A 27,947-nucleotide genomic window follows, 5' to 3' on the forward strand; every position below is an offset into this window, starting at 1 on the left:
ATGCAACTCATACCACTCGGTGAGGACCCAGAAGAAGATTCCAACTCGAATGAGGCAGACTCAGTTGAGAAGAAAGAATCAGACTCAACGTTTGGTTCACCATTGTCACGGTTTGAAAACAGCACTATTGCTGTGACTTCGATAGTAGAAATGATAAAGGGCCTCCCTAACAACAATACCCACATAGGCAGGTCAGTGATAAGTGACATGAGGGGAAAAAAAAACCAAAAACAACCATTTCCAATACATTGTTGTTTGAGAGAGAGAGAGAGAGAGAGAGAGAGAGAGAGAGAAAGAGTTGGGGTGGGCTTATGACTTCAAGAGCAGAAATGATAAAGGACTCCCCCAACAACAATACCCACATAGACAGGTCAGTGATGAGCGAGAGGAGGACAAAAAAAAACAAAAACAATCATTTCCAATACATTGTCGCTTGAGAGAGAGAAAGAGAGAGAGAGAGAGAGAGAGAGAGAGAGAGAGTTGGGGTGGGCTTAGGGACTAAAACGAGTCACTTACACAGAGAGCTCTATTCACAGAAGAGAATGCATACATGGTTATGCTCTGCTTCCAATAAATATTGGAATTCAACTTTTTTAAAAATTAAATTTTTACTTTTTATATATTCTTATTTGAAAAAATTATTCACAAATTCCATTTCAGAAATTAATTTTTATGGTATGGTGTGGGTTTCTAATTCCATTCCATTCCACTCCATTTCACAAATCCCATATTCTTATTTGGATGTTTTCTTCTAAACTAATTATTCAAAAATTCCATAAGGAAGGCAACATAGAATATGGTCTTGACCCATCCATAGGGAAGGCAACAATGCAAGCAACCCAAGAGGTGGCTGAAGGAAAGCTTAATGACCATTTTTCACTTGTGGTGTGGCAGACCGGCAGTGGGACTCAAAGCAACATGAATGCCAATAAGGTAAGTAAACATTTATGAATCTTTGGTTTTTGGTTTCATGTTTTTCTAATTTTGTATGCTATTAACACCCAACTTGCATTGGTGGAATTTTAAAAAAACTTTGTTCAAATTTTTGTTGGTCTTCTTTTCTTTATGTTTTTGTTGTTGTGTGGACCTGGGGTCATTGTGTTCTAAATTTAGTCTCATATGATAACTTTTAGGGTATGTAGGCGGCTTGGCCTAACTATAAAGGCTTGCTATTAGTGTAGGTGCGATTTGAGTGACGGGTGATTCAAACAACCATTGGCTCGACCATTGGGCAACTTAGGTGCTCATTGCTCACCTAAGGCCCTGCATAAAAGGGGGCCTCATTTTTTTTTTATATGCAATGTATATATCAGACAAAAATAAAAACAATGTTATAAAGGAAATTGGAAAAAGCAAAAATAGGCAAAAATGATCTCTCTTTAAATCGTATTTCATACATATCAAAACAAATTACCCTATCATTATTATATCTCTCAACAGTTATCATTATACTTTGCCCTTTCTCTGCATCATAACAAAGAAAATGGCAAAAGTATTTCTTACTGAAGAGGAGGAGATAGAAGATGTATGTATGAAAATAACAAAAGAAATTGGAAATATGGGAGAGGCCTGCAGGCCTGTGAAAGCAGTGCCGCTGTATTCTACGCTTCCTCTTACTATGCAGCAGAAGATATTTGAACCTGCTCCTCCCCCCGACTGAGGGCTGACCTCTTGGGAGGAAGATTGTAGTCTCAACAAACATTGCAGAAACTTCTTTGACCATAGATGGTATAATTTATTTGATAGACCCTGGGTTTGCAAAACAAAAGGTCTATAACCGTCGAATACGTGTTGAATCTTTGTTGGTCTCTCCAATATCAAAGGCTAGTGCTCACCAAAGATCAGGTCGTGCTGGAAGAACGCAACTAGGAAAATGTTTTAGACTCTACACTGAGAAAAGTTTCAATAATGATCTTCAGCCACAGACATATCCAGAAATACTGTGATCAAACCTTGCAAACACAGTTCTCACCTTGAAGAAACTAGGGATAGATGATCTGGTCCATTTTGATTTTATGGATAGTAGTCTATAGCTCACGTCAGTTGAAAACACATGAGAGGAACTATCCTACTCACGACCTAGGGTTAGCAACTGTGATTTTTGCCTTGAAGATTTGGAGGCACTACCAGTATGGTGAGAGATTCGAGGTAGTCTCGGATCATAAGAGTCTAAAGTACCTGTTTACACAGAAAGACTTGAATTTGAGGCAGAGAAGGTGGATGGAGTTTGTAGAGGATTACAACTTTGAGTTGCACTATCATCCGGGAAAGGCCAATGTTGTGGTAGATGCCCTAAGTAGGAAGTCCGTTAGTGATGTAGCTTGCATTGCTATCCGAGAATGGGAAATGTTGGGTGCCCTTACAGAGTTTGACTTGCAGTTGAGCGAGTCGGTTGAGGCCGCAACTGTGGACGCGCCCTCGGGTTTTATGCTACCATAGTTTGGACTCCCTTTTGTGTCACGGTTCTTAGTCTGAACCAAAGAGTCTAAATTCGGCAAATCGTTTTGAGAAAACAGATTTTTAGAAAAGAAGTGCCAAACATGGACTGCTTTGCCAGATACAGAGTCGCCACCTAAATATTTTTTAATGGGAGAATTTAGGAAACCTTGACTCATTTGCCTAAGGCCACGTGTCCGTCATTACCAAAGTTGCCTCGGCTCGGGAACTTGGGTACGACTGGGGAAGGTCAGCTATGAGCACCCCATCTCGCCCGATCCGAAGATCGGCCTCTACTAACCATGATATCCAATTTTGAAAACGTTATGTGTTCTTATTCCGGTTAATTAGCTAGAATTACTATGTGATGCGCACAGCGAAACAAGTATAGACTAGATCGCCTAATTTGGAACAAAGCATCGCATATCCGTTTGTTTGGAAAATGTTTTGAAATTTGCTACTCGTGAGTAAGCTAAGACACGGATTTTTGATGAGTTGTTCCAACTCAAGCAATCCAACCTTCACCCACAGGCATTCAGGCAGTTCATATCACATAAGCATCTAGCCACATGGTAAGCATGCTGTCATGTTAACATTCACACTCGTGCGAGATGCTAAAGCACAAAATACTTACAGTGTACTCCAAGCCAAAACAAAGAACTCGTTAGCAATCAATGTATGATCCAAGTCCATGTTAGATGCCTAATGCAACGCATACATAATGCAATTAGGATAGGCTCGGCTAATCCTAGGATGGCATGTGAAATGCAACCATTTGATGTACATATTCAAGTTAGATTTGAAATACTTATGCAGTTAGCATGATGCGCCGAGCCCGGTGCATGCAATGCTGATGAATGATGCACGCATGCATAGCATAAGGTATGCTAAATTAAATATGCCCTAATACTAACCATCAAAGCAGGTAAGTAAAAGGGAGAAAGAAGTGGGGGTTGGAAAACATGCACACACGCACCCACACTTATTACAAATTTGCCCTCGCTCGAGGGGACCAAAAGAATAATACAATTAATTAAGCTACAAGCTAATTAATTATCACAGACAAATTAAATTAGTTTAGCAAATCAACAAATCTAATAAAATAGTAAACAGCCTCGGGAAGAGAGCCCAAAGTAATGCATGCTCAGTTCCGTTCGGAAGTCCACTGCCATGCACAAGTTGCCTCTGTTTTTACTGTTTGGCACCTCTAAAAATTGCACAAACTCCAAAGTTACTTCTCTGAGTACTGTGGAACACCACCGGCCATGAGGAATGGTCACCGGCCATGGGGAATGGTCATCGACTACCCGTGGGGATATCGGCCACAAATTGTTGGTCGGTCGGCACTGTATGTAGCCGACCGGCCAAAACTTCCTGCAGAACTTGTTTTGACAGCAGCAGAGGGCAAAACAAGGCATGGCAATGCATTTCAAGCAAATGTATGCACCAACACATCCCTTATCATGCTTGTGACTTAAAGGGACATGGTTCTCGATTCTCGAACCACCAATCGCGCATTTCAATGTGTGATGGCCCAAGAAACCAAGTATGCACTTTGATTTCAAATGAGATGCACATCAAACAAACAAGTGAGGCTCAACCTCTATAATACTCAATTCAAGAGGCAAAGCATGCATGCCAATGCAATGCAACCTAGGCATGTTAACTAAGTATGCAACATGGGCATGCAATGCACAATGCATACTAGGCATACAACCTATGCAAGCAAGCATACAAGGCATGAGGCAATGCAAACCAACAAGTGTGCAAGATGCAATGTGGATGTTCAAGCATGCAACAACACATGGAGCAAACATGTTAAACAACCTAAACATGTAACAACACACAAGTATGCAACTACAAACAAAGTGAGCATGCAACAACATGCGAATAATGGACTTCAACTAATTTGGGCAGCTCTATGCTAAGCCCAAAACAGTGGCCAATTGCTAAGAGAATAAGGACCAAATAACATGCAAGCATGCATGCACACAAGGACTAACACTTAGGCATTGAAGAGCAACTCTCAAGCACACTTAAGAGGATGAAAACATGGACAAATGGCATGCATTATAGGCTCTGAAAATCAAGTCATGAAAGGTGCCGAACCAACTAGACAAGACAAACAAGGCATGCAAGCAAAGCCAAAACTCAAGGCAAGTCAAAGGTGTATTGAACTACACTTAGCAAAATCGAACATGGCATGAATTAAGCAACCAAAATTAGAGTTTTAGCATATTAAGACAAAGCCAATAACACATCTAGATGGCATCTAAAATGGCTTAAACATGCAAGCACGCACAAGGGCCTAAACAAGGGGCATAAGACAACAACCTTTTAACACATTAAAGGGGCATCAAATGCAAGCATGCAAGCATGTCATGAGGACTGAAATGACATGTTAAATGGTTCCAAACTACTGGAATAATGCAAGTAATGCATGTTCATGGTTCATACACTTGAGGCTTACAAGCCAAGAATGCAAAGAGGCTAAACAAAGCATGGCAAGCATGGCTAAGACAACCTACATCAGACCTTAAGCATGGCAAAACGAGCCAAAAAGCTTCACAAAGCTTGGCCAAAACAAGCAAGCATGGTAATTTACATGTTAAGTACATGTTAAGGCAAATGATGGCATTACAAGACATGTATGCAAGGCAAGCATGGTGTGTCCAAACCAAGTAAAAACAGTGCTATATTATGACAAAATAAGCACAAATAACAACTAAGACATAGCCAAAATGCACTTAAAAATGGTGCTCACACATGAGGCTAAAATGGCCCTTTTCAAGGATAACAAGGAGAGGGGGTGGCCCCTCCTTCTTAGGACCTTAAGGCACCATCCTCACCACTAAAATCCCTTAAGATTTTAGTGGTGAGGAGGCCCAAACAAAGTGGTCCCAGAGCTCACCAAAATAACATAAAAATAGGGCCAAACAAGGCCTAAGAGGGGTCAAACAACCCCAAAGCTCAAAGCAACCTTAAACAACTATTTTAAGCAGGTAAAAACAGAACTTTTATATGTCATATGCAAAGTCTAAAAATAGTTGCAAGATAGTCAAAAAAGCTATGCAAAAATGGGGAATAAAGGGAAAGAACACTCACCCTTGAAGAACACTTCTAAGATCACAAGACTAGACCTCTTCTTGGATCAAAACCAGCTCAAAAAGTCTAAGATCAACCCTCTAATGCCCCAGCAACTAAGGAAAGGTGTAATGGTAGGTGTTTGTGTGCAATAGCAAGAACAAACACACACTAAACACTCAAGAGAGGGAGAGATATAGAGATACAGTATGAACAAACCCTAACCCTAAAACTCAAAGCTCTGAAAATTTTTGTAACCCTAATGGAGGGAGAAGAGGCTCCCTCTTATAGACAATCCCTCTTGTAAAGCTTTCCAAACAAGCTAGTCAAGAGGGAGATCCCTTCATACACGTGTATGGAGGGGAGCAAAGTGTATGCCAGCTAGCACAACTGGCATAAAAATATCTGCAAAAGCAGATGCACTGTGGTCGGCCGGCCAAAAATGTAATTTGACCAAAATAGATGGCCAGTCAACTACAAAGAGTGCCGGTCGGCCAAACATTTGACCGGTGGCAACAAACCAGTAGTCGGTGGCCTCAAGCCATGGCCGGTGATGTGTGGGGATGGTCAACAAGCCATTCCCTGCCCCTCAAAGGCAAAGCACAAGTGTTTGATGCAAAACTAGACACAAAATAGTTGAGCCGAGAGATCCTGAGGCAAGGCGCATAGCCAAGACCTTCGGGAACTCAAGACAAACACAAACAAAGATGATCACCGAGTGTTCAAGCAGTGACGTCCAAGTCTTGAGGACGGTCAAAAATGGGGTGTCTACAGGTGCCCCTCTTTGACAGAACTCGAAAGTCATAAGAATGACAGGAGTGAGTGTTAAAGCCCTGAGACGACCCATTTTTGACAAGGCCGAAGAATTAGACAAAGCATACATGACAATAAAGATATGAGCCCGAAAGTAGGGGCAAAATATAACTGATAATGCAAGAAGCAGAGCATAACTTATGATCATGCAAAGAAAGCTGTAACGAAGCATAACATGCAACAGTTTTAAGCTAGCATACAACAATCCAACTACACTACAATGCAGAAAGGATACAAGAGAGTTATACAATTCTCAATATGTCTCACTCAGAGAATACAATACCTGTGCGGTTCGTCTGGTTGCACCAGCTTCAAATGAACCGTACATACAATATCGTGCCTGAAAGAGAACGAAAACTCAACAGGTACAATATTGTTAGCAACATGCATAACATGCAAAATGAATGCAAAATGATATGTAATATATACAAAACTATGTATAATAATGCAAATAAAAATTCAATGCAATTGAATCATGATCAAATCATGAGCAGTTCAAAACCACACAAATGTCAAACGGATGATGGAGATGCAAAGTCCGTCTACCATATAAAAGGTGCCGCAACCTTCAAACCAACATACCAGCGTGGAATAGGCGCGTACACATGCAGAACTATGAGTGATGTAGACGGACACAAGAACAAGTAATTGGGTGGAATGACATAAGTGGGGAAATGTCCCGCTGAGGAAAGACCAATGATCCTAATGCTGGATGCATAAATTACACTACAATGTAATATATACAATGGATATGGCATGCAGCCAAACCAAATCTTGCCTAGGAAATGCATGGACACATACAAGCCGTATCTAACACAGATACGGTGCCGTCACCCTCAAACCAACATACCAACGTGGAATAGGTGCGTACACATAATATCATAACTGTGCTTCGACGTGAAAGATATGGGCACATACCAGACCAAGCTCAACATGGAAAGGCGCAAGCCATAGATGGAGGGGGTGATGCAGTGAATGCATGCAGACTACAATGCAATATTTACAATATGCAATGGAATGTATGTATGTACAATGCATTATATACAATGAATGCTATCTACAATGCGATCTGCCGGGGAGAATGCAATGGATGCAGTAGATAAGGCCTGCGGCCAAACCGTATTTTGCCTAGGAAAGGCATGGACACATACAAGCCGCATCTAACACAGAAACGGGGCCGTCACCCTCAAACCAACATACCAGCGTGGAATAGGTGCGTGCACATAATATCATAATTGTGCTTTGACATGAAAGATATGGGCACATACCAGACCAAGCTCAATCATGGAAAGGCGCAAGCCATAAATGGAGGTGATGCAATGAATGCATGCAAGCTACAATGCAATATATACAATATGCAATGGAATGTATGTATGTACAGTGAACGCATGACATATGCATTATTTACAATAAAAATGCATGACATATGCACTATATACAGTGGATGCATGACAAATGCATGAAAATGCATGATAATGCATGCTATTTACAGTGCATGACATATACATATATTTTTTTGTTTTTTAAAATGCAAATGATGCATGTTGTTTTTGTTTGAAATGCATGTTGTTTTGAATGCGCGACAACGCAAGTTGCTTGAAATGCATGGCAATGCATGTGAATTTGAAATACGCGACAACGCGCGGCTTGAAATGCATGACAATGCAAATGAAGAAGATGCATAACAACGCATGTAAGGTGCGTATGGCAACGCGTGACGAGGATCATGCATGACAATACAGACCGACAGATTTAAGATCTCCTAGATCGAGCGTATTTAAGGTCTTGCCAGACCATGCGTGTTTAAGGTCTCGCCAGACCGTGGCGAGGTGTATGACAATGTAAGCATAATGACGTACAACTCAACGTGCATTCACATCAAAGCGTTGTAAAGCAACGCATGTGGGGTAACTTTCAAATCTTGAAAGGGACAAAAGGATACAAAAAGGATACACTTGCACATATTCAAGTGCTGCGCACAGAAGACACAGCCTGAGGTCAAAACGGAGGCCGGTTGAGCTTCGAAAATGCACTGTCTTGCACTGTATTGAGCAATGAAGGCCCCAAACCACATATCTGACCCAAACAAGGTTGTAGGAGGCTCACCGGCCATTAGAGGAGGTCACCGGCTGCCCACCGGCCATCAAAAGGTTCCATCGGCCAAATATTTGGCCGACTGGCCAACAGTGTGGCCGACCGACCAAAAGTGCCTGATTCGGGGCAGTTTGGCCTTTTGGCCTCGGATCTTTTAAAATAGGGCTTCAAACCCTATTTTGGCACTTGCCTCTTGTGTGAAAATTCCTCTCCCACCTCTCTAGGCTATTTTTCCCCCTTCGATCCTCCGTTTTCCTTGGTTTTAGGGCCCATTTCGACGTTCGATTCGCGAATACCTTCGCGTTTCGAACATTTTGAACCGAACAAAACTTTATTTCGGTGTCTCTTTCTTGATTTTCACCACTCAGAGTTTGTTTCCATTGAGTTCCTCTTGATCTTCGTGCCTTTTCCACATTCTGACTTTTTCGGTCATTTTTCACCTTCCCAGGGGTTGACTTTTCGGTTGACTTTTCGTATTCTAGCCCGGTTTTCCCTCTTCCGGCCATTTTCACACTTTCCCTGAGATGGCAGATGATATTCCATGGGGCAGGACTCCCCCAGATCATGAGATGGATCCCAATGCCGAGCTCTTGCCCTTGAGCGTCCGCCCGTTCGACCCGGCGACCTATCGGCCGGCGATTCACATACTTTCTCCTGACGGACTTCACCAGTTTAGGAGTTTCGATAGGACAGTGCCTCCAGAGCTTCTCTTGTGCGAGCCGGAGTCACATCTATCATACGGCGCTTCTAAGGTATATTCTTTCCCATTTCATTTTCCGCAATGTAAAACACTTAACTGCCATAGTTGATTCTGTTCTTTAACTGCTTAGCCCGGATACACCTATACACTGTATGCTGTAGTTGACTGTGAACACACTTGCACTTAATGTCTGTTTGAATCTGAACACGTGCACACATATTGTATTTGCCCTGAACCACTCAAACATGCTGACACGTCACATGTTGTAGTTTACTGCAAGCACACCGGCACCCGATGTTTGTTTGAACTTGAGAACGTGCACACACGCTGTATTGTCAATAATTCTAAATGCTTTTCAAAACTGTACATTTTATATGGCTTTGCAACTGTTTTGCTTGAATACAGGGAGATTCCCATGCCTTCCGAGGGTATGGAAATGTTGCCGCTCGAGACTAGTATATGGAGCTGCTAGATGCGGTCTGCCACATCGTAGACCAGGCCGGCTTCGGCGCCTTCTGCAGAGGACTCTCGCACCTCACTGCGAGCAGGCCTCTCCTTGCTGCTCTAGTGGAGAGGTGGTGGGACACTACCGACTCCTTCCACTTTTCTGCTACGAGAGATATGACGATGACTCCCTATGACTTCTCGATGCTCACCGGCATCGGGGTAGGGGGTGATCCGATCCCCTTCGACACTGACATGGACGAGTGGGAGGCCGCTCAGATTTACTAGCTGGGCGAGATGCCGCCTCTCGCACGCCCCGGCTTCATCAGATGCTCATGGTTCGAGGTTCAGTTCAGGGTTCAGCCAGCCTTGGCTGAGGAGGCACCGATGACTCAGGAGGAGGTCGAGCAGTACACCCGCGGCTTCCTCATGTTTCTGCTAGGGATGACCATTTTTGCCGACCGGGCGAATACCGTGCCCCTCTGTTTATTGAGTGCACTTGTGGACGTCACGCGGATCTTGCGCTACGACTGGGGTGGCGCTGCCTTGGCCACTCTGTATGGATACATGAGCTCAACCTCCCGTGGCCGCAGACAGTTGCTTGGGGGCTACTGGCGAGCTTGGGAGGTACATTTGCTTCTTCTGTTTTTTTCATTTCTGCTTTCCATTACCTGTACTCTGTATATTGCACACACTGTGGTCTGCTTCACACTAACTGTATACTGTACACACGGCACACATATACCCTGCTTTTCACTAATTGTATACTGCACAGACTGTACACTCTGCACCATACACTACACAATACACGGCTCTATGATTTCTGCTTTATTCTGCATTCCACTTTATCTGATAAGCATACTGATACTTACTCTGCAGTTGTGGGTCTACGCCTACTTTTCGAGGCTCGCACCAGTGCCTGACGAGGAGACCTCTCTTGTCGTTCTATTCTCCCGACGTTTCGATGTGAGGTGTGTGTGGAGACCATAGGAGACGTTCATATTCTTTTGCCACTATTTCGACACCATCACCCCTGCAGAGGTATGTTTAGAACTTGCAGTTCATTTAAGCTTCGTTTTGCACTGTATTTTCTGATAACAGTAGATAACAAACTGCATTTCATTTTCAGATCACCTGGCAGCCTTGGGCTCCATTGCCAGCTGCGACGCAGGAGCGATTTGTCGATACGGAGGAGACTGCCCGTTTCAGGCTTCTATTAAAGGGCCCTGTCTGTCGAGCCTGGTACCTAGGTGAGCGCTTCTTGCGCCAGACCCTGGGTTTGTCAGAGCAGCTAGTTCCAGCTCTGCCCCTTGAGTATATGAGGGACACCAAGAGGTTCACTCCCGAGCAGATGGCTGATTATACGATTGGCTGGGATTCGATACATTATAGAGGCATATGCGACTACACAGAGTACGTCCGTACGTATATCATGCGGCCTTTGAGCAGTGGCTGTCGAGCTGAGAGAGAGAGACCGGCGGTGCCAGTGGCTGGAGTAGGGGCAGGGACATCGAGGATGGCTCGAGTCTGTGGCAGGAGTGGAGCTCGGAGAGGACGGGGGGCTAGTTGGCCAGCACTGCCCACGACGATAACATGCAGAAGGTGGGGTGGGGCGACTTACTAGATCCCCATCGCTCCTCCTCTGACTGATCATGAGTTAGTCGGTTTCTACGACTTGCCTCCAGTATGTACTACTATATTTTGCATTTTGCACTGTCATTTCATTTGATATTCTGCAGAATATTGATACTTCTAACACTTTTGCAGGCTTCCTCCGCATACACTCGCCAGTCCCTGGAGTTGACTGCCTCTGTGATGGGGATGCTCCAGCAGAGCCTCGACCTTCTGGCGATTTATAGTATTCCAGTATATTCTTCTGACCACGGTCTCAAACCGTAAACTGTTTCACACAACCTAATGCACAACACAACACTTGATACACGGCCCTCACGGCATCTGATACACTGTACTCATACACTGCATTTTGCACTAACACACTGTTCACAGCATTCATACACTGCATTCTGAACTGATATGCTGCTCACTGTATTCACACACTGTACTCATACACTACATTCTGAACTGATATGCTATTCACTGTATTCACACACTGTACTCATACACTGCATTCTGCATTCGTACCTTGTTTTGGGCGGCATACTGATGCGTTTGCCTTTTGTACTTTTCAACATCCCTTCCAGATTCCTACTATAGGAGGTGCTCCAGCTGAACCATCCGTTCATGTTCGAGGGGGAGATGGAGAGGGCAGAGTATACCCCCACACCAAGGCGGGGCGCACTCATGTTGGGAGTAGCTCACGGGCACCAGTTCCTGACGACGACGAGTCCGAGGTGGAGGCGGAGGCGGAGGCGAAGTTATCTGAGGAAGAGACCGGATATGGCGCTGACTCGGGCTCAAATGACGGCGCTGATGATGATGCTCCTGGACCTTTGTCCAGGAAGAGGACGAAGACGGACCTCTAGGCCTGAGACCATTTGATATTGATCCAGATTTTTGCTGTTTTTTTCTTCTTCTTATTTTGCTTTTCTTTTTGTTGGTAGCTAGAGTACCATGTACTGCCGCGGGTAGGGTTTTGTTTTCTCCAAACCTTTGTACTTGAAAAAGATGATGAAATGAAACAAACTTTTTGTCTGAAAAAGTGTTACATTGATACATTTTATACACTGCATCGCATTGCATCATGTTACACCTCAATGTAAATGAGATTGATCTCCTGTCTGAAAATCAAACATTTGTATTGTAATAACCAGGTAATGAACCAGCTAACAGCAAAACAACTTAAACAACCCACTGCTCAGTCTGAACACTCGGCTCATGCTCTGCTGGGGATTAATCTGCATACAGCGAATCCTGAACAAACAGTTCAATCTGACAAGACGAAATACAAAGGTTGAATTTGCTGAATCTGAAACACACTCAGATGCAATCCGAAACCCAAAAGCTTCAGAGAGGCCCAGGTTTTTCTGTTCACACTTATCGAGGGTAGACCCTGCAGTTGTATGAAAGAACCAAATCATGTTTTTGCACAAATGTGGAGAATGGCACAACACTCTGAGCACAAAACGATTAATTTTTGAAATTGAAGGAGGGTTTTTCAAACTGGGGTAGTGAGCCTACAACTGGACACAACGAGAACGACTCAACAGTGGAAACAAAAAAGGTAAACAACCTAAACACAACGAGACACACTCAGAAAAGACTCAAAACAAAGGTTGAGGTAAACAGAACAAAAGACACAACATACAGACGTGTTAACGAAGACGGGGGACCTTAGATCACGAGGAGCCAGTTTCTCTGGGTATTGTTTCCCACCCTCTTCCCATTTGTGATTCTCACACCAGTCGGCTCTCAAGCTCGGTTTTTTTTCTCTCAAAAACATTTTTGCTCACTTTTCTCTCAACTTACACCTCTCTATTCTTTATTCTCTTATTTTTTCATCCCTCCCCAGGGTGATTGATGGATGAATAGAAAGTTGTGGGTTCAAACCCAACACTGTTAGCTCGCGGGTATTTCCTCCAGGGACGTCTAGTTGATGTTCCGAATGAGGGAATGAAGTACCTTGATCCATTCCAGTTCGTGCTTCACACTTGGTTTGATACCTCGTTGCTTGGAGGAGGTTGAAGCCTTTCAGTCTTTTTACTGACAACTTCAGTTGTGCCTTTTTCTGGCGAATAGAGTGCCCTTCTGGCAAGTATGTTGACTACGGGGGAAAGACAAAACACCTGACTCAACTGTGCCCCTAGTTCATCATTTTGACCATTTTTTTTGGTTTTCTACTAAAACAGTCTTGACCAAGATGAGAGTTAGATCAACATACTTGTTCGATTTTTGATTTCAAAATCATGCAAGTCAGGCTATGAGTACTGAAAATTGTCCTTTTTTGGGTCCAAGAAAGTGGTCCAGTTTTGGAAAATAAAACAATTTTCGAGAGAATGGTCAACCTTAGTAAAAATTCTCAAAAACTATTTTTGCAAACGGTCACTGCTCAACGAGTGCAGAACTTACTCTCGAGACGTACAACCTCAGATTAGAAGGAAAACTGCCCCTTTTCTGAAGGACACTGCATGGCAACGGAAAGTTGCCCTTGTTTGAATGGCACCGCAGCGCTTTGAATGGCAACGGAAAGTTACCCCTGGTTTGAATGGCGACTCATGGCAACGAAAAGTTGCCCCTTGTCTGGATGACGCCGTAGCATATTATAAACAGTCCTTCTTAGTGATGATCACAACTGAACTTTCGGATACAGAGAAGACGAAGATGGTTAAAACCAATATATGGACACAGTCGCTTTGAAAGCGTTGGTGGCTGGACTTCAGGATGAAGTTGCTTACGTACCCCAAACATGGGAATCAAGGATGATTAAAACCATTACATGGACTTAGTCGCTATGAAAGCGTTGGGGGCTGGACTTCAGGACGAAGTTGCCTACGTATCCCAAACATGAGAATCAAGCCTTACGTAGTTCCGGTTAAGGTACACTCGGGTATTAACCTTCACTTTTTAGGCTCTAACTTTTGCCAAGGCGCCTGTTGTGGGCTTTCGACCTTGAGAGCTTTGTTCTTCTTTCCTTTTTCAATTCTTTTCTTTTCTTTTTGTTTATTTTTTTCCTTTTTTTTCTCTTTTTCTCTTTTCATTTCTTTTTGCATTTTTTTTTCTTTTTTTGTATTTTCTCTTGCTCTAACTTTTGCCTGGGTCGCCCTTCCGGGTTTTCGGCCCAGCAAGCCTCTCAAAGGGTAAAAGTGTAACAAGTCCATGCCAAATGGTTTTGAGATCTTAAAGTCATCTGAATCCAGGAAAATGACTGTTATATTGATTTGCTGAAGGACTCATCTTCGGCTCTTCGAGCACATCAGACGTTTTTGCCCCTAGTTGGACGGGTGCTTCTGTTCTAGCTTCACAAGCTTCTTCTGATGAGATCTGATCTTCTTGATCTAACTTTGGTGCCTCTTGTTCGAGGGCTGCTTCCAATCTGGCCACATAGGCCTCTCTTGATGGTCAATCGTTGAACACTCTGAATTGTGGTTCAAGGTTTTAAAGCAAGGGCTCAAGTCTTGAGGCTGAGAGCGATCCTAAGCTGCACAATCTCACGAGCGATCCCACACAGGTCTTCGCAGAACTGTGCAAAACATTTTATTTTTAAAAGTTTTTAAAGAAGCGACAAATCGCTCGCACTGAAGATAGTGTAGAACTAGTCTGGATCAAACCAGGGTCCTTCTCAGTACTCATGCTGACAAGCATGATTTCTATCATTAAGGGCTTAGCACACCTCTCTTTCTCTCAATTTGATCAAGGTTTTGCAAATCCCGAAGAATTCCTTCCCCTTTGTTTTCACCGCAGTGTTCAAAAAGGTTTTGAAAAACTTAGGTCAACGCAATGAGTTTGGGGTGCAGAAGAGTGAGTGAGATGCTCCGCCGTTTCATTCAAATGCTCTGGCACAACAAGCTCAAAGTAGCAATAAGCACAGAAACATGATAGCTGCAGTCGTTTCATTTAGATTTCCTGGTTGCAACTGGCTCCATAGCAGAGACAGACTCAAAAGAAAGTAAAAGGATAATTACAAAACAAAATAATGATATCCGAGGCAACAACCCTGGAATCACATGATTTCCATACAGTGGGGCTGACTCGACACAACAAGACAGACCCTTAAGCAAAAAGACTGACTCAAGACAATGAGACAGACCCAAAACAAAACAAAGAACTGACTCAACACCCAAGCTAGAAATTACAAAACTGCATTCGCAAATGCTCTCGACAGTGCGTGCCAAACGCCACATTTGAAATACACCGAACGCCACCCGCAGGTGGTCCAACCCCTGATCACATACTTGCAGTATCCTTGAAGTCTAACAACTCAGTGGTGACAAACTTTGCTGAGGTAGGTGGGAGGATGACCTCATTATCGATCAAATCTTGCACTTCGTGGTGAAGGCGGAAACAACCGTCGATGCTGTGACCGGTTTGCTGGTGGTACGCGCAGTACAGGGCAGCATCATGTGTAAGAGGAAGATTCTTCGGTAGAGGTCGAGGCTCGAGGGGTTTAAGATGCCCCTTTTTAGCCAGAATTTGAAATGCCCTGGACAAAGGCATGTAGAGGGCGTGAAAGACTCTGTGCCCTCGAGGCAGGTACTTCAAAGTCTAAGGGTTCTTGTTAGACGAACTAGCGAAAGGGTCGGCAGGCACTGCCTTGGTTTTCTGATCTTTTCCTGGTGCAGGGTTGGGAATGGAAGGAACTGTCTTGGCATGACGGGGCCTATCCCGATTTTTAGCTTGGCTTAAACTGCCCTCGGCTGGAGTGGGGAAAGCATCATCCACAGCTTTAGTCATGACTGCGAATACTTGCTGCTTATTCATTTCCCCGGCTTTCAAAGCCTCGACTGGCCACATCAATTGTCCAACGGGATCAGCATCTGTTCCCACTTTGTTCTTACCTTTAGCCTCAGCCTGATCGAGGGTTTGGGTTACTACATCAGAGCAAAACCCGGTTGTTGTTGACACGTCGTTGCTGTAGCTGGAGGCAACCTCTAGTTGGCTGAGCTCGATCACAATCTGCCCCAGTAGCAGGGGCTCATGTGGTACAAAATTCCCGGCATATGATGTGGCTGGTGGCGAAGCCGACATTCCATAGGCCAGATCGGCCACGGATCTTTGGAGGTCGCCGATCATTCCCATTAACTCAAACGTGGTAGGCTCACGAACCTGATACAACTGGGGGGTCCAGATCGGGTGTGTAGCAGGCGACCTCTGCAGATGCGGTACATCAACATTGGTCTCATCTTGCAAGATGATCCCTTGGTCTAACGCGGCTGCCATAACCACAATTTCCTCTGAACTTTGGGTCATCATAAGTCTGCTGAACTAAACGGTGGCTGACGGATCAGATATCTGTCTTGCATCAGCGAAGGAGAACACCAAGTCTCTGAACCCAAATCTCTGAACTGAAAGGGGAAACAAGCAGTAGTTCAGCCCAGACAGAACAGATACAGACATGACTGAATAACTGTACACTACTACTGTCACTGTTTCCCAAAATTGTTGTCCCAAAACTGAGTCTGATACCCGCAGATATAACTGATTCCCCAAAACACTGATACTGATGCCCTCAGGCCTGGTACTCAAACTTGTAAACTGATATGCACATTCCCTGTAGAGATACACTCTAAAAGCACATAGCAAGTAAATGAGAACCAAAACACCCCTATGCTGGGGTAGGGTTTCTCTGTCCTATTTTGTCAGGAGCTAGGGTTTCACTACGCACGCAACGGTTTCAAACAACCTATAATCGGATAAGCAACCTGTCCTAGTTTGGAATGGTCACTACAGATTCCGAATATGCACTAGGTCGAATGGTCAAAAGGGTGCCCCAGTAAAAACTGGGATTTGCGTTCCCATACTGTCAAAGCCCGCAACCAGTCAGCCTTATGGTCATGCCTTGACAAGGCAAGCATCTGGCAAACCGTTCAGGAATAGCAGATGGCCAACACAGTGTCCTAGGCGCACCAATACACATGCAATGCAAAGAAACACATAAATGTAGTCAAAACAAGATATCATGAGTTCAAGTCAAGCTCTCTAAACTCCCCAGCAGAGTCGCCAGAAACTGTGGACGCGCCCTCGGGCTTTATGCTACCACAGTTCGGACTCCCTTTTGTGTCACGGTTCTTAGTCTGAACCAAAGAGTTCAAATCCGGCAAATCGTTTTGAGAAAACAAATTTTTAGAAAAGAAGTGCCAAACATGGACTGCTTTGCTAAATACAGAGTCGCCACCTAAATATTTTTTAATAGGGGAATTTAGGAAACCCTGACTCGTTTGCCTAAGGCCACGTGTCCGTCATTACCAAAGTTGCCTCGGCTCGGGAACTTGGGTACGATTGGGGAAGGTCAGCTATGAACACCCCCTCTCGCCCGATCCGAAGATCGGCCTCTACTAACCATGATATCCAATTTTGAAAACATTATGTGTTCTTATTCCGGTTAATTAGCTAGAATTACTATGTGATGCGCACAGCGAAACAAGTATAGACTAAATCGCCTAATTTGGAACAAAGCATCGCATATCCGTTTGTTTGGAAAATGTTTTGAAATTTGCTACTCGTGAGTAGGCTAAGACACGAATTTTTGATGAGTTGTTCCAACTCAAGCAATCCAACCTTCACTCACAGGCATTCAGGCAGTTCATATAACATAAGCATCTAGCCATATGGTAAGCATGCTGTCATGTTAACATTCACACTCGTGCGAGATGTTAAAGCGCAAAATACTTACAGTGTACTCCAAGCCAAAACAAAGAACTCGTTAGAAATCAATGTATGATCCAAGTCCATGTTAAATGCCTAATGCAACGCATACAGAATGCAATTAGGATAGGCTCGGCTAATCTTAGGATGGCATGTGAAATGCAACCATTTGATGTACATATTCAAGTTAGATTTAAAATAATTATGCAGTTAGCATGATGCGCCGAGCCCGGTGCATGCAATGTTGATGAATGATGCACGCATGCATAGCATAAGGTATGCTAAATTAAATATGCCCTAATACTAACCATCAAAGCAGGTAAGTAAAAGGGAAAAAGAAGTGGGGGTTGGGAAACATGCACACACGCACCCACACTTATTACAAATTTGCCCTCGCTCGGAGGGACCAAAAGAATAATACAATTAATTAACTACAAGCTAATTAATTATTACAGACAAATTAAACTAGTTAAGCAAATCAACTAATCTAATAAAGTAGTAAACAGCCTCCAGAAGAGGGCCCAAAGTAATGCATGCTCGGTTCCATTCGGAAGTCCACTGCCATGCACAAGTTGCCTCTGTTTTTACTGTTTGGCACCCCTGAAAATTGCACAAACTCCAAGGTTACTTCTCTGAGTACTGTGGGGAATGGTCATTAACCACCTGTGGAGATATTGGCCACAAATTGTTGGTCAGTCGGCACTGTATGTAGCCGACCGGCCAAAACTTCCTGCAGAACCTATTTTGACAGCAGCAGAGGGCAAAACAAGGCATGGCAATGCATTTCAAGCAAATATGTGCACCAACACATCCCTTATCATGTTTGTGACTTAAAGAGACATGGTTCTCAATTCTCGGACCACCAATCGCGTATTTCAATGCGTGATGGCCCAAGAAACCAAGTATGCACTTTGATTTCAAATGAGATGCACATCAAACAAACAAGTGAGGCTCAACCTCTATCATAATCAATTCAAGAGGAAAAGTATGCATGCCAATGTAATGCAACCTAGGCATGTTAACTAAGTATGCAACATTGGCATGCAATGCACAATGCATACTAGGCATACAACCTATGCAAGCAAGCATACAAGGCATGACGCAATGCAAACCAACAAGTATGCAAGATGCAATGTGGATGTTCAAGCATGCAACAACACATGGAGCAAACATGTTAAACAACCTAAACATGTAACAACACACAAGTATGCAACAACACACAAGGTGAGCATGCAACAACATGCGAATAATGGACTTAAACTAATTTGGGCAGCTCTATACTAAGCCCAAAACAGTGGTCAATTGCTAAGAGAATGAGGACCAAATAACATGCAAGCATGCATGCACACAAGGACCAACACTTAGGCATTGAAGAGCAACTCTCAAGCACACTTAAGAGGATGAAAACATGGACAAATGGCATGCATTATAAGCTTTGAAAATCAAGTCATGAAAGGTGCCGAACCAACTAGACAAGACAAACAAGGCATGCAAGCAAAGCCAAAATTCAAGGCAAGCCAAAGGTGTATTGAACTACACTTAGCAAAATCGAACATGGCATGAATTAAGCAACCAAAACCAGACTTTTAGCATATTAAGACAAAGCCAATAACACATCTAGATGGCATCTAAAATGGCTTAAACATGCAAGCACGCACAAGGGCCCAAACAAGGGGCATAAGACAACAACCTTTTAACACATTAAAGGGGTATCAAATGTAAGCATGCAAGCATGTCATGAGGACTGAAATGACATGTTAAATGGTTCCAAACTACTGGAATAATGCAAGTAATGCATGCTCATGGTTCATACACTTGAGGCTTACAAGCCAAGAATGCAAAGAGGCTAAACAAAGCATGGCAAGCATGGCTAAGACAACCTACATCAGACCTTAAGCATGGAAAAACGAGCCAAAAAGCTTCACAAAGCTTGGCCAAAACAAGCAAGCATGGTAATCTACATGCTAAGTACATGATAAGGCAAATGATGGCATTACAAGACATGTATGTAAGGCAAGCATGGTGTGTCTAAACCAAGTAAAAACAGTGCTATATTATGACAAAATAAGCACAAATAACAACTAAGACATGGCCAAAATGCACTTAAAAATGGTGCTCACACATGAGGCTAAGATGGCCCTTTTCAAGGACAACAAGGAGAGGGGGTGGCCCTCTCCTTCTTAGGACCTTAAGGCACCATTCTCACCACTGAAATCCCTTAAGATTTTAGTGGTGAGGAGGCCCAAACAAAGTAGTCCCGGAGCTCACCAAAATAGCACAAAAATAGGGCCAAAGAAGGCCTAAGAGGGGTCAAACAACCCCAAAGCTCAAAGCAACCTTAAACAACTATTTTAAACAAGTAAAAATAGAACTTTTATATGTTATATGAAAAGTCTAAAAATAGTTGCAAGATAGTCAAAAAAGCTATGCAAAAATGGTAAATAAAGGGAAAGAACACTCACCCTTGAAGAACACTTCCAAGATCACAAGACCAGACCTCTTCTTGGATCAAAACTAGCTCAAAAAGTCTAAGATCAACCCTCTAATGCCTCAACAACTAAGGAAAGGTGTAATGGTAGGTGTTTGTGTGCAATAGTAAGAACAAACACACACTAAACACTCAAGAGAGAGAGAGATATAGCGATAGAGTATGAACAAACCCTAACCCTAAAACTCAAAGCTATGAAAAATTTTGTAACCCTAATGGAGGGAGAAGAGGCTCCCTCTTATAGACAATCCCTCTTGTAAAGCTTTCCAAACAAGCTAGTCAAGAGGGAGATCCCTCCATACACGTGTATGGAGGGGAGCAAAGTTTATGCCAGCTAGCACAGTTGGCATAAAAATATCTGCAAAAGCAGATACACAGTGGTCGGCCGGCCAAAAATGTAATTTGACCAAGGTAGATGGCCGGTCAACTACAAAGAGTGCTGGTCGGCCAAACATTTGACCTGTGGCAACAAACCAGTAGCCGGTGGCCTCAAGCCATGACCGGTGATGTGTGGAGATGGTTAACAAGCCATTCCCTGCCCCTCAAAGGCAAAGCACAAGTGTTTGGTGCAAAACCAGACACAAAACAGTCGAGCCGAGAGATCTTGAGGCAAGGCGCGTAGCCAAGATCTTCAGGAACTCAAGACAAACATAAACAAGGATGATCACCGAGTGTTCAAGCGGTGACGTCCAAGTCTTGAGGACGATCAAAAATGGGGTGTCTACAGCAACTTTATTTTCTGTAGTGGCACAACCTACACTTGTTAATCGAGCATTGGAGGCACATAAGGGTGACCTTGAGGTAGAATTCCTCCGAGAGATGATCTCTAGTGGGAAGGTAGAGAAGGGTTTGACCGTGTATCCCGACTTGAGTGTCAGATACCAAGACCGCTTCTTTGTGCCGGAATCTTACCGAGAGGAAGTACTCCGAGAGTCTTACCATTCACGCCTTGCGGTGCATCCAGGAGGCATGAAGATGTATCATGATCTGAGTCACTAGTTTTGGTGGAGAGGTATGAAGAAAGATGTGGCGGTGTTTGTGTCAAAGTGCCTTACTTGTCAGCAAGTGAAGGCCGAGCATCAGACGCCAATGGGTTTGTTGCAACCTTTGCCTATAGCCCAGTGAAAATGGGAGCACGTCATGATGAATTTTGTCGTGGGTCTTCCAAGGACTCAACGGGGTAGTGATGCCATATGGGTGGTAGTTGATCGGTTGACGAAGTCAGCGCACTTTATTCCCATGCGCGTGAGAGATTCAGTAGATCATCTTGTCGACTTGTATATTCGAGACATAGTGAGGTTGCACGGGGTCCTAATGTCAATCGTCTCAGATCGAGATCCGCGTTTTACTGCTAGATTGTGGTAGAGTTTACAGAGTGCCTTGGGCACTAGATTGACTTTTAGCACGGCTTACCATCCTCAGACTGACGGGCAATCCGAGCGTACTATTTAGATCCTCGAGGATATGCTTTGAGGCTGCGTCCTTGACTTTAAGGGGTCGTGGGAGAGACACTTACGTTTAGTGGAGTCTGCCTATAACAACAGTTTCCAATCGAGTATTGGTATGGCACCATTTGAGGCCTTGTATGGCTGACCGCGTAGATCTCCAGTGTGTTGGGCCGAGGTGGGTGATGCACCTTTGTTGTATGGCAATGCCAGTTTCTAACCCGATCTTTATGGTGTGTCAGACTCAGGTCTTATGATTTAATGTTGTTGTTTATTTCTTTTCCTCCTCTTACTCTTTGAATTTGAGTTTTTGAATGTCTCGAGCGTGTTTAGAACAGGTTGGTTAAAACCTTGTTGCCCAGAATTTTGGTTTTTCGCTTGAGTGGGTCTTCTTGCGCTCGAGCGGGGTTTGCAATCACTCAGTATTTTGGGTGTCTGCCAAAATACTGCAAAAGTGTTTTTCACGCTCAAGCGGCGTTTCTTACGCTCGAGCGTCTGTCTAAAGTCTGTAAAATACTGGGCGAGTGTATTCTACGCTCAAGCGGGTACCCTTACACTCGAGCGGGTAGTGCCTTGCAGTTGTGTCTTGGGCACTTGAGCGTCTTTTATTGTGCTCGAGCGGGTCTAATTTTTGTGTTTGATGCTCGAGCGTCAAACTCTCCGCTCGAGCGAACTATACGTATATTAGATCGCGAAAGTGACATTTTAAATCACTTTTTCTGTCATTTCTCTATCTAAAACTTTCCAAAACCCTAAGTTGAGAGCTTCTCTCTAGAGAATACACTCTCTCTCTACATTTTGGCCTTAATCTAGTGGTTCCCAACCGTTGTGTCTTCATCAAAAAGGTTGAGCTCTTCAAGATCTCCATTTTCATCTAAGTAGAAGTTAATTTTGTCATCTTTGGAGTTTGTCTCTTGCTGGCTCATCTTCTCTTCTTGAGGTACGGATATTCTTCTCATCTTTATGGGTTTTAACATAAATATTGGTCATTTTGTATAAATGGTGGGATTTTGGGTGAAGTTGGGGTTTGAGATTAAAATGGTAAAAGAGGGGTCTTCCATTTTTGGGGTTCCATGTGTATGTGTGGTCTCAAAAATGAAGTTATTGTGTATAATGAGTGAAATTTGGCCTTGGGTGCAATATTTAAGACGAGAGGGAAAATGCCCTAATTTGCATTATGTAAACTATTTGTGTAATTAATGAAATCAATGTAGAAATATGAAACTGGTTTAGAAATTGTGAAATTGGGGAGGATTGTGGTTAAATGATGCAATTGGATTGATAAATACCTATGGAAAATTTGATAATTTATCTATTTAATTAATTTAATTATCTGTTTAGAAATAACTGTTTTGAGCTATCGGTAGAGGATAACGACGATTGTTGTAAAAATTGCACAATGATTAGGTAAATTGAAACTAATCAATTGGATTATGTCATTGAATATGACGGTTGGATATAAACATTGAATATGTGAATTGTTGGGTCATTGTATATGACTTCATGTCTAAATACATTGCATACGTATATTGTGTGGGAGGAGATAAGGGATGGACTCCATTGATAATTAAGTTGGCCGGAGTGTCCAGGGTGAAAGTCCCGAAATCTTATATATATTTGGGTGCCAGTTCCCTCGAACGTAGTTCCATAAAATGGCAAGTGAATGGAATGTTTGAATGATGTTTATTATTGAATTGTTATTATATAAGTCGTAGTCTCATTTGAGTTACAATGATTTGGTTTGGATAAATGAAAGGAAGCATTTTGTAAATGTTGATTGGTTATGGAAAGAATGTAAGTTGGCTTAGAAGTGTTAATCATTTATCAAATGCTAATGTTTTAGTTAATTCTCATATATTGTTTAGTATATCTCTACTGGGTTGTAGCTCACCCTACCTGGGACACCATTTTTCAGGTACAGATGTTATGCCGCCCCCAAGATCTTAGCTAGGGAGGTTTTGGAGTTGAAGACTCCCTTTTGTTATTTGTTTTGGATTGTTAAATGTATATTCAAGCTTAGGGCTTTCTATGTATAGAGCTAGGACTCTTTTTGTTGTAACCAAGTGATGACTTAGAAAACTGTAAGCCCGTAGGGCATTTATTTGTTTAACATCTTTTGTAAAGAATACTCTGATGAATGTAATATGTAATACTTTTATTATGTTTTATGGATTATTTGAATGGTTAGACTATGTCTTGTTTTGAGGGCGTTACATGTTGGGTCCAGAGTTAGTGCAAGAAACGACGGAGAAAGTGGCACTTATCCGTAAGAGATTGGTTACAGCCCAGAGCCGCCAAAAGAGTTATGCCGACTGTCGAAGGAGGCCTTTGTATTTGAGGTGGGTGATCACATCTTTCTAAAAATATCACCTAGGCGGGGTTTGATGAGGTTTGGGAAGAGTGGGAAGTTGTCCCCTCGATTTATTGGCCCTTTTGAGATCCTTGAGCGAATTGGGGAGGTTGCCTACCATTTAGCATTGTCGCCGCAACTCTCCGGAGTGCATGACGTGTTTCATGTTTGTATGCTTCGGAAATATGAGCAGGATCCATCGCATGTACTAGATTGGACCAACTTAGAAGTTGATGAGGATGCCTCGTATGAGGAGAGACTGGTGAGGGTCTTAGATAGGTGGAACCAAGTCTTGCGAGGCAAGATGATTCCCTTGGTCAAAGTATTGTGGAAACATCACGGGGTTGAGGAGGCCACTTGAGAACCTTAGCTGGAGGTCCGAGAGAAATATCCTGACCTATTTGCGGGTATTTGAGTATGTGTGGAAAATTCTGTTTTGTTAATGAACTATAAAAATATTGTATATGTTTTGGGTTATAAAGCATTGTATATGTTTTGAGATTATGAGTTATAGTCTCATTTTAAATTGTTTGGATAATATTGAATAATGTAAGTGGATTGATTTGGATAAACGAAAGGAAGCGATTTGTGAATGTTGATTGGTTATAGAAAGAATGTAAGTTGACTTATAAGTGTTAACATTTATCGAATGCTAATGTTTTAGTTAATTCTCATATACTGTTTAGCATATCTCTATTGGGTTGTGGCTCACCCTTCTTGGGACACCATTTTCAAGTACCGGTGATATACCGCCTCCAAGGACATAGCTTGGGAGGTTTAGGGGCTGAAGGCTTCTTTTTGTTATTACCTTTTTGTGTTACGTGTAATTCAAGCCAAGGGCTTTATATGTAAAAGAGTTAGAACTCTTCTTTTATGTAACCAAGTATTGACTTGGAAAGTTGTAAGCCGTTGGGTATCTATTTTGTTGACATGCATGTACCATCTTTTGTACAGAACACTCTGATGTATAGAATATAATACTTCTTTTATGTGTTATGGATCTTATGAATGAATGAGTTATGTCTTATTCTGAGGGCGTTACAGATCCCTCTGCCCCAGAGACATTGATGCGCGCATTAGAGGTTTTGAATTACTTGGCAGCGTTGGATGATAAAGGCAACTTGACCAAGATGGGTGAGATCATGAGTGAGTTCCCCTTGGATCTGCAGATGTCAAAGATGCTTGTTGTCAGCCAGGAATTTACCTGTTCAAATGAGATTCTGTCTATTTCTGCCATGCTTTCAGGTTTGTCGTTTGTTACTTGGCTTTCTTTGTGTCTGTGAGTCTAATTGTGGGTCTAAGTTGATGTAGACCACGATGGGCTGAGAATGCTGCTTCATTATTTGTGAATGCGTGCCCATTTTGTATCATGTGCATAGACATGTATCTAGGCATATGATGTTACGTGTTTAATTGCATTTTTTGTACATGGTGTACATCTGCATGCAGTTAAATGTGTGTCCACTTAGGTTGTCATCAACAACTATCTTGTTTGGGTTCCATGCCCCCTGTTGGCATGCACCATAGAATTTCTAAGTAAGTGCTGATGCAAATAGTTGCAGTTTCTCAGTATTCTCTCATGAAACACATGGTGTCGTCTCGCCTCTATGCATCTGCTGACCTACCGTGGGCCTCCTCTGTGATAACCTATTTTTTCTTTAGTACCCAATTGCTTTATCCGGCCTAAGGAGGCTCAAAAAGCAACAAATGAACCAAATGCATGGTTTGGGCACATTGATGGGGATCACCTTACGCTCTTGAATGTATACCATGCATACAAGTAAAATAGTAAGTATCTAATTGCATTCTCTGTTTTTTTCTTTTTTCTTTGAGAATCAGAGAGGCTTTTATTAATGCCGTATGCATTTCTTATCCTTCTTACATGTGAATGGGTTTCAGACGAGGATCAATCTTGGTGTTACGAAAACTTTGTCAACCAAAGGGCATTGAAAGCTGCTGATAATATGAGATAACAGCTAGTTCGGATCATGGCTAGGTTCAACTTCAAGCAATGAAGTACAGATTTTAACAGCCGTGACTACTACATCAACATCAGGAAAGCTATGCTAGCTGGATATTTCATGCAGGTGGCTCATCTGGAGCACACTGGACACTATTTAACTGTGAAAGACAACCAAGTACGTAGATATGTTGATTCATCTCTTGTTTTAACCTTTAGGAGATTGTATATTTGACTCACACGGGACAAGATTTTTTCTTACATTTTTCTAATACTGTAATGTGGCATATGTAGGTGGTTCACTTGCACCCTTCAAATTGCCTGGATCATAAGCCAGAGTGGGTCATCTATAATGAGTTTGTCTTAACAAGCAGAAATTTCATCTGCACAGTAACAGGTGTTCGTTGGAATGGTTAGTTTCTTTTTCTAATATGCGGTTCTATTGGTTCTTGTTCAATATAGTTGTCAGCAGAGTATTGTTCACCATGGAAATAGGGAATTTAATACATGAAATAGTGCAAAATTTATACACATTTTGTATGAGACAAAAATACCAAACTTTGATTAGTTTCTTACTGTTTATGCTAACTATGCATAATATGGAAGTAAAGATCTACAAATCTCCTAAACAAAAATTATGCATAATTCTACTACTATGTTATAAGTGTCTGTTTTCTTGTTTGTCTCGTAGTTGTCAAGTGTATGATGTCAAATTTAATACTAAAAGAAGTCATAGGTAATGAGCTGTGGAGCAAAGAAGATTGAAATTTGTGTTTATAGGAGTGTTCAAATGCGTTACTACTGATGCATGTCTAATACAGATGTGTCTGCTTTATAATAGTGTCAATGCCATTTGCATTGAGGATTCTTCCATAAAAATAAAGCTTGTTGCTGTTCTGTTTTGTAGAAGGCTTATTTAATTTCTATCTCCATTCCTTCATAATAGTGATTTTATTATCACCAGTTCTATATTGGCTCAAAAAATTCTCGTGAATTAGGTAGACGACTTAGAAGCAGTTTGGGGAAAACGTCCACCCTTACACCATAGCTTGCTTGGACTATCTCTCTCTCTCTGTCTGCCTGATGAAAGAATGTTGGGGTTGACCTCATTTTGAGTTTTCAATGTATAGGCTTTGCTCTGTTGTTCTTGATAGTTAACCCAGCTTTTGCTGAAAATTGGTAAGGCAAAAAAATAAAATAAAATAAAACTAGATGTTTTTTAGACTTGATGTTAGTAAAACTGAGGTTTGCCTTACATAGACAGGAACAATTCCCACTCAAACCAGGTTTTTGCCATTCCCAAACAAGCTCTTCCATTCTCTCTCTGTCTCTGCCTCTTTTCTGTGACAGGTTGGATGTTAAAATCATCACAATTTTTTCAGTTGTCTGGGGTAAAGACAATTCGTCTTATGGATAGGCCTGAAGCTTCTTAATATCCATGTTGGTTGCTTGTTTGTTTTGTTGACCCCTTCTGTATGCATTAAAGGGTAATCGAAACAGATCAACAACACTTTTATTGTTATCATAAAGGATTATTAGTATTTTTGTTATGAATAAAGTACTATTGTTCCTAACTATTTTATATCTATATATATTCATTATTATTAAAAACAGGACTGGGAACTTATATTTTATTGGTGGACAGGTATGTGATTTGTTAAAGTACTGTTTTTTTGTTGGATCGCATGCCTACTTGACTTTCCACCTCTATTCACATTTTGTGTTTTTGCTATTTTGGGTCGATTCAGGTTAGTTGATATATTTTACTTTGACCTTGCAAACTTTACTCCTTGCGAGGCAAGGTGTGTTCTTGAGAAGCTATACAAGAAAAGGGAAAATGAGAGGGAAGAGAGCAGGAACAAAAAGTGAAGCTG

General features: G+C 42.4%; 1 protein-coding gene across 1 annotated transcript; it reads left to right on the plus strand.

Annotated features, from left to right (window-relative positions):
- Positions 1 to 27,942, plus strand: LOC114304022 (putative pre-mRNA-splicing factor ATP-dependent RNA helicase DEAH3). Its single transcript, XM_082897207.1, is given in 8 exon segments — positions 1 to 191; positions 1,441 to 1,653; positions 1,655 to 2,022; positions 25,158 to 25,358; positions 25,776 to 25,901; positions 26,013 to 26,251; positions 26,368 to 26,485; positions 27,827 to 27,942. Coding segments are annotated over 8 exon segments (1,572 nt in total).
- The last annotated feature ends 5 nt before the right edge of the window (positions 27,943 to 27,947 follow it).

Source organism: Camellia sinensis, chromosome 12, assembly GCF_055761805.1.
Source record: "Camellia sinensis isolate YWXY chromosome 12, ASM5576180v1, whole genome shotgun sequence".
Lineage (NCBI taxonomy): Eukaryota > Viridiplantae > Streptophyta > Magnoliopsida > Ericales > Theaceae > Camellia > Camellia sinensis.